General features: G+C 40.7%; 1 protein-coding gene across 1 annotated transcript; it reads right to left on the bottom strand.

Annotated features, from left to right (window-relative positions):
- Window positions 1-1,617: 1,617 nt before the first annotated feature.
- Window positions 1,618-3,517, bottom strand: LOC108725666 (histone H5). Its single transcript, XM_018452855.1, has 2 exons — window positions 2,943-3,517; window positions 1,618-2,593 (listed from the first exon to the last, which is right to left on the bottom strand). The coding sequence occupies exons 1-2, from the start codon at window positions 3,078-3,080 to the stop codon at window positions 2,030-2,032; spliced, it is 702 nt and encodes a 233-aa protein (XP_018308357.1). The 5' UTR covers window positions 3,081-3,517; the 3' UTR covers window positions 1,618-2,029.
- Window positions 3,518-8,159: the final 4,642 nt, after the last annotated feature.

The following is an 8,159-nucleotide window of genomic DNA, read 5'->3' as shown; positions in this document are numbered from 1 at the left end:
AAATCACCTTTTAAACTTTATCTTAATTTATTAAAGGAATAAATATTGAAATAAACTTTACATATAAAATTGAAGTAAAATTAGTTTCTTGTCAAACGTAAGAATAACCTTACAAAATATAAAGCAAGAAGGGTTATCTTGTTACAAAAAGGTTAAGTTATTTCCGTCTTCCGAGGTAAAACCACTCGTGGTAATCGACTTTATCCTTTTTTTTTGTTAATAGAGCGTTAAGTGCTCGGTGAGCACTACGCTGCATGTACATTCGGACACACTTCTTGCACACACCGATGTAAGTCAGATATGAGTTGAGTCAGAGATGTCCGCGGGCGTAGCCTCTGTGGGCTAGCTCCTAATCTAGCCCCGGAGAGCCGACATTGCTGCCGGTGGTAGCATAAATCTACCTTAATGATATCACCGCGTAATGCTGGGGTGACGCTATCTCGGCCGGTCGGTGTACGTGAGAACTCACTGACACCTCGGCATCCGGAGTTTCACGAGCAATCGCGCGCAAAGAGAAGATGGTATCGCCGAGGTTTTCTCTCTGGACCTCTTCCTGTCCGTCCGACACGTCATTTAGGTGGAACCACGCAGCGACGAGCGGCTTGAAACTTTGTTCGGGACACGATGGTTATGCCTGCCAACGACCGCGAGTAACTTCTATTCTCCGTGCTATCTCGTTATTTCTTGACAAAATGAGATTACTCAAAAAAAATGCTATGAATTTATTGTTACTTGAATTTTTTCACGCGACATCATTTTATAAAATAATGTATTCTCGTCTTTTACGCAGTTTCATAACTCAAAAAGATACGTTATAACTGTGTAATGTTTTATTCCATTAATTAGTAATACTAACATTTTATTCAGAGATATTCTGTGCTTTCGTACGAAATCATCATATTGTATGTAAATCTTGTCGAAAGTTGATATCGCGTTATGGACAGAGATGAATCAATTGGCATTTTTGGATAGTATTTTTAGATTTAATATGTCTTTTTACATCGAAATTAATACTCTGGATGGACCACCAAAGAGAGTTTCGCTTATGAACGGAAGAACGGCGAACGGTTCTCCGGCTATAGAAGGATCTTAGGATAGAAAGAGTCACCGTTAGAATCGCATTAGTATCGCTTGATAGATTCCGGTATTAGCGTCGCGTCGACCTCCGGGGGAGAGTTCTGTCGGAGAATAGGGAGCAGTTAGATCGCGGCATTGTGACCGCAGGACATCTAAACGGTACCGGGAATCGGCAGATGTCTTTCTCTCTCGCTCCGTGTCTCCTTTGCTTCCTCGCTCGAGACCGGTAAATGCTACTAATCACTTCTCGATCCTTTCTAACCTGCTTTGACCCCGCCGCGACAAGAGTTATAGCAGTCGGCTTTATTTGAACTATCTCCATCAGAACGTCGAGCCACCTGAAAATCCTTCGCACCTGAAAATCGCGTCAATGCAACGAGACTTTGTGATTTCGCTTTTCGAAGAAGAGAAAGCACTGATTGTCGTCCCTCGATTCAAGTCTGGAAATAATTGGCTGGATTTTCACAATTTTAGAATTGTACAGCAGCGAATGAGAAAGAAATAATCGGATTAATTGAAATAAGTACAAAAGCAAATTGGTGATACAACAGTTCATATAATTAATCAGTGTAAAGGAAACATATAAAATTTGTAAAAAGTCGAAGACTACAAAACAAGGTTCGCTGTCGATGTACATTTCGAAGCACTGTAATTTATCATCAAAATAAGACAAAATCTAGATTCGTCAGAGTTATCCCCGCGTCATTGATTGATAACCACCGCGTCGAACAATTAATCCTTTGCAGTCCCGATTAAAAAGTTATAAAATTTCCTTCCTATTCCAAATTGAGTTGTACGAAATAATAGACAATAATAGAATATAATAATACGTTTTTTCATGTACCTAATAAAAAAATTTCAATTTTGTATAAAATTTCAATTGTCAATTTTACGTGGACGATATACGACTGCGAAGGATTAAGATCCGCAGTAACTTTTCGTGTGTAGATGTTCACGGTTGATCGTGATTTTGGTCGTCGATCATCTCCTTGTCGCTGCTACTCGATCGGCTGCGCGTCTGACTTCGATCTCGACTACGACTCTGATGTCTGGACGGCGTCTGGTTGTTGATACTCTTCTTATACAAATAAGTCATGTCCTTTCGGAGATTCTCCACCGGGGAATTTCTCAAGGTGTCTTCCGTGCGCTTCCTGGACGTGGCGCACTTGCACCTGGCTGCTGCAAGAGATCTCGTTCGAGGAAGCGGAGGGCTTCCCCCTCTGCTCCTTGAGCTTCTGCTTCTCCTCCTTCCCCTCCTCCTTCCTCTGCCCCTGCCTCTGCCTCTGCCTCTACCTCTGCCCCTCCTCCTCCTCCTGCGGCCTCGGCGACTTGGTCTTCGCCTTCGCGTTACTCCACGGCCACGTCGTCGCCTCCTTCGCCTCCGTCTCCTACCTTGCTCCAAGGGCGCCACGGTATGCGCTTTGTACATCATGTCAGGATCCGTATTCAGGCTGTAATAACCACGGTCCCTCTTCAGGATACCGTAGTCTAAGCCGCGTTTCAAGGCAGCGTATATCTGCGAAAAAAGCGTTTCTTGTATGATTACTAAACGTCTTGTATGATTAACAAACGCGTTTTTACTGCGTTCGTTAACCTATAATTTTCAGTAAAATTTTCCGTATTTTAAGTAATATGATGCAACAGAATCCGAAAATTTTACGATATCTTTTGAAATTTAGGAAAACAAAAAATTTTAAATTTAAATTTTAATTTATTAAAACTAATTATTATTATTATATATAATATTAATTACTTCTATGATGAAAATAAAAAATTAATGTATTGATAGAAATATCATAAAAATATGTATATATGTAACAACGTGCTTTTTGTGCAAAAGAATGAATAAGTGAACTGTTAATTACCTGTTTTTGTATATTGGAGTCCGACCCCGTATATTGGGATTTAATGTAACTCATGATTTCCTTCGACGTGGAACCACGAATTTCCCGCAGATTGCGTATAGCGGAGGCCACCAGGGCCGACATTTTTGGTTTCGTCATATTTCACCCTTTTTTGCCTCTTCTATCCTTCGACGATATTCCAATATTGCCGTTGCGTGTCGTCTCATGAGCAGATCGCGTCAGAATTTTAGAGGCCACATTCGAAGAGCTCGGACAGGTCGGAAGTCGCACGAAGATCGTCGTCGACGTTAATTTCAGCGATCGGCTTATCATCTGGCGCAGGATGATTTCTAAATAGTCGTGTGGTGGCTCCTTTGCGACTTTCCGAAATGCAACGACGTTAAGATAACTTGGGCTCGGTGAACGCGTACACTTGAAAACGGCACATTTAAGCCGGTGCGCTTAAATAATTACTAAGAAGATTTAATAACCGATAAAAATCGGTTATATTGAGATGCCGAATATGATTTTGGGAAGAGAGGATGGAATGTGTTGCTCGTCAATGGCCTGTCCGGAGATAACTGAACTGTTGTTATTGATGCGCTATTTTGTTTGACACTCGTTGCTAAGAAGTCATAGAATCTAGATTCGCGGATTGTTCAAAAAGTGAAGATCTCTCGATTATGCCAAAATTTTATTCAAATTACAATCGAATATGACGTTATGGAAATAATTTGTAGCATAAATTCGAATTTAGAAAAATTAATATTAACATAAGAAAAGCAGATATGAGTACGCATTTATTTTTATTTTTACTTCTTTCGCAATTTTTTTTCATTTAGCCGACATGAAATTATAATAATATACTAATTTTCATATTATATAATTCAGTTTATTATAATAATTACAAAATATATATATATATTGACAGTATTAGCATCGAAAGAGTACAAAATAAATTCCAGATAATAATTTAGAAGAATATATCGATCGTAATAACAAGAGATAAGAAGTCTCGCGCGGTAAATTATGCAACTGCCGACGTTGATCATTGAATAGCCTCGTTTCTTGCTCTTCATCGCTCATTTCATATTCCTTGGGCGCGCGGTATCCTTTTTTACATTTCTCGCATAATTAGCATCGTCGTCGCGCGTGCATTGCGATACTAGTAACACATAAGTACCACCGGCGGAGTAAATATCGGTCACGTAACCGAGATGCACCACTCCCATTGAAAGCGCTTTAATTATTACGCTCGTTTTAACACTCATAACATCCCGGACGCACGCATAATTAAGAAAAAAATTAAGCGACTCCATCGATTATCGGCGATGTGTCGACCGATGATCCGCACGCGACTCCTCGATCGATGGTAGCTTATAATTTCTATCCGAGCATTTATCATCGCGATGAACGTGATATAAGTAATATTAATGACAACAAAACGTTTGCGGTTGCTCAAGATAAAGAGCGCGGAACTATGCTTCGCTCGTTGAATGCAAATGCGCCTTGGCCTGCAACACCCCGTGTATCTTGGAATCACGGCGAGCGACGTATAATATTGTGACTGTATAAATCTAATGGAGGTTCGGGGTCATCACATCGGGGTTCACTTGAACTATTGTATATGAAATTGCGCTACCGCGTACGTTGTACGGTAACTTGCGGTAATATGACGACGCGGGTTCGCGCGAGAGAGTTTCTCTCTTTCTCCGCCCGTCTCGCGACTCGTCTCATTATCCGTCCTTAACGGTGCCATCGCCGGCAGAAAAGAAGCCACGATTCCAAGTCGCTGCGAGCGCGCGCGGAACGCGTGTATCCTCGGACGAGACGACTTGCCACCTCGTCCGGTAATTGGACAGTCGTGGGGATAGTCGCGGTTTACAAGAATAACGCAGCAATTTAACCGGCCGCTTAAGTCGCTACGCGTCCGCTCGCGCCGACGATTTCGTTCGTTAATCAGCACCAGGTGTGTCGCGAAATACCGCCTCTCTTCGAATGCGCACCTGCTTGTAAATGCCTACGTCTATACTCCAATAATTATTTATCAACGTCGTATTGAGAGCGGGGGGTACGACAAGTCGGCGGCATCCCGACCGCTCCGGCATTCGGGCGTTTTATTATTCATCGATCGATGGCGACGACGGTACGCTTGGATCTCCTCGTTTCTATCCGCAGTATTTCTTCCTCGCGACGACGCGCGTGTTAAAACGATTGCAAGTGCCGGTGTATTTCCGTAATTAAATTCAATCGATTGTGATCGTAATCAGCGATATATCATTCGCTACGGCAAAGGCGGCAAAGGCTTTACTCCGTCGCCAATTGCGTTGTTATCCTTATAATACACGTCGCAGATTGAATTTACATCAGTTGCTTCTGGAAGCCAAACTTTGTTCCGTAATTACATCCGTTCCAATTCTCGTTTCGAAGTAGCGCGCCTCGACGCAACAATTCGGATCTCACGGCACGTTATCTGTGCCGATGTCGTGAAGATATTGCTTCGCCGGCTTCTCGTGTAGTAAAGGGAGCATCGACAAAACCAAACCTCAAGGAACTCTAGGAACGTGACTTCGTAACTCGGCGGCGCGACAAGAGCGAATAAACCCGCGCTCTGTTCCAAGACTGTGTTATCCTTCGTCGCCCCGTCGAGACCGGGACTCCAACCGGGCGACAGGACCCTAACAAATGTCGCGTCAGGATAATTGCGTGCGGAATTCGCCGCTCCCACGACGAGCGTGCTGTTCCTAACGCTGCGGGAGGACGGCGAGCGACGCAATCCGGGCCCGGTTCCTCGTGCTTCTGATGCCGACGGAACCACAACGGTTCCACGCTTCATATGTTTATCATACGAGTATGTGCATGCTTATATATGTATGTGTGGGGGAGCCATCACCTCCCTCGCCGCGGGATGTCCGACCGGACAGAATGTGGCGAACCGAGCGTGACGATTGCCCACCGAGGCATTTTTACACCTACGCTCGCTCTTTCCAGGAATCCATCGATCCCGATCCTCCACACCTTGCGGCGTCTAATCACCGTGACTTCGCCAGCGTATTTTCTTCTAAAACAATACCGAGGCTTCCCGGAGCGCATATGCGTGATTTTACTCGGCGTAGTCTACTTCTTGTTGCTTGGAAAGTCGTTAGGATGTTGCGAGAAGAACGCCGGTCCGCTCGCAAGAAAGCTAAGCATCGCCGATCGTCACAGATCTTGCGCCTTTTACGATCACAACGGTCTATTACGAAGAATACTTCGATGAACTTTTATTGAACTATAGAATGTTCGGTTTCCGTTATACTTTTGATATCATCTTATTTCTTTACCTATATTACATTATATCATGTAGGTCAAACTGTAAATCTGGAGACACGATAGTGTCTCTAAGCATGGCGCGAGACACTGCCGTGGCTCCTTTACGCGAATTGCGCCGGATCGAGATTATCGGATTTCAATAACGGCTGAACTAATCAAGTTCTATATACGCTCAATCGATAGCTACCGTACAATTACAATTGCATTGATTAATTCCTCCGTGATCGTGTGACAGTAACTTCACTTATAATCTCTGCAGAGTATACAACGTGTAAAATGTGCAGAATAGTACAGAATCGTGGCAATGCTCGCTGACCATGTATGTATTGCTAGCGCCGCATTTGCCTTTTGCGCCAAAAATTCCAAAAGGACATTTCCCCCATTCCTTAGCGGCGACGATGACGACGTATCTTAAAAATCTGAATTTGAAAAGTTACAAATCCGGACTTTGCGTCGCAATATCTTGGCTCGTAGGGCACATAGAAAAAAAATAAAGACACTTTTATTATAAATAATATCGAATCATATGTAATAAAACATGGTGACGTTGTAGAAAGTTGCCTAACAGAGTTTGCCGCGGTTGACTTGATAAATCAGTATTGTGCTACTCTACTAAAATCAAAATTTGTTTGTCTGGTTCCAGTTTGGAAGTTAGATAAGGACGATTCTAAAAAATTGTATAGGGTATTACACGTTCTTTATTATTTAAGTTTCATAATTTATAAACAGTATTTATTCATTATGTAAAAATCGGACAGATTTCTCTCAAATTACCAAACCTATCATCATTGAAAAGCGTAGTTTATGAAGAATATAGATGGTGCTAAACGATCCGTTACTATGAAGAGTTGCATAAAATTGCACGAGCTGGGTGCATTAATCACACAAGCTGTTACTTGCACCGAATGACGAATTAACGAGAAATTTGGATTTATTGTTTAATTTGGTGTCCGAATTACATGGAATTTAACTTGGCGCCAATTGTTGATATCAAATCTTTTATACAAATGATACATATCATTAGAGTTAAGTAAATAACAAGAAGCACACACACAATATCATTTGTGTTTTATTTTTTAATTTAATAGATAGAATTTAACTTGATTAAAGTTAAGATTGTAGCATCTGAATTTTAATTTTTCATTTGATATTAATTTTTTTCGAAGTCATAATTTTTGACAGAGAATTAATGTTGCATTATTTGAGTTGGAATAAAAAGACCTTCAATAAGAATATCCTTGAAAAAAAATTAAAACTACAATTAATTGGGTTAGATACTTAGTATTATATACAAAGGACAGATTTGATCCACTCGGTTAAGCCGAATCGGTGATTAACTGTCAACCATAAGTGGTCAATTGTACTAAACAGCAAACACGATTAGTCAGTTCCACGGCCAATTAAGTAATTGGCGTTGGTGAAACCGGCCCAAATGATTCTTTACGAAAATTAGCGCTTTTTTTAAAAAGGTAACTTTGTATAAGTAATAATTTTACATGGAAAGAACAATTTTGCTGAAGTGTATCTAAAAATTTAGCTAGATACAGATCTGAATATAATTTTGATGAATTATCAAAATAATTATAAGGGCGCTCAATTTGATTGCTAGAATGTTGAAATTTTTTGTGGCGTTGCTCATTATGCTGGAGTTTTCTATATAATTTTTGATAGTTCAAAATTATTTTCAGATTAATCTAACTAAATTTTTTAATATTTCAGTAAAATCGTTCTTTTTATGTATAAATTATTTAACTGTTCACAATAACTTCTCATTTCCTTAAACGTTTACAGCTCGAGAAATATTAGTACGTCGACACTTCAATTAAGGAAAAATCAAGATTGCTTATCTATCCTGCAATATCTGTCGTTAAAATTGAAAGACACTTTTAATACATCCTGTGTAGAAATTCTGTAATTTTTTTAACT

Source organism: Mycetomoellerius zeteki, unplaced genomic scaffold (assembly GCF_001594055.1).
Source record: "Mycetomoellerius zeteki isolate Tzet28-1 unplaced genomic scaffold, Tzet1.0 scaffold35, whole genome shotgun sequence".
NCBI classification, from domain to species: Eukaryota; Metazoa; Arthropoda; class Insecta; order Hymenoptera; family Formicidae; genus Mycetomoellerius; species Mycetomoellerius zeteki.
This window is presented reverse-complemented; position numbering and strand designations above follow the sequence as displayed.

What these genes read in the sequence shown, in the direction of transcription:
- LOC108725666 (XM_018452855.1), bottom strand. Translation starts at nt 3,080, where the DNA reads ATGACGAAACCAAAAATGTCGGCCCTGGTGGCCTCCGCTATACGCAAT. An exon ending in ACTCCAATATACAAAAACAG is followed by an intron (nt 2,594 to 2,942) that starts GTAATTAACAGT and finishes CTTTTTTCGCAG; the next exon opens with ATATACGCTGCCTTGAAACG.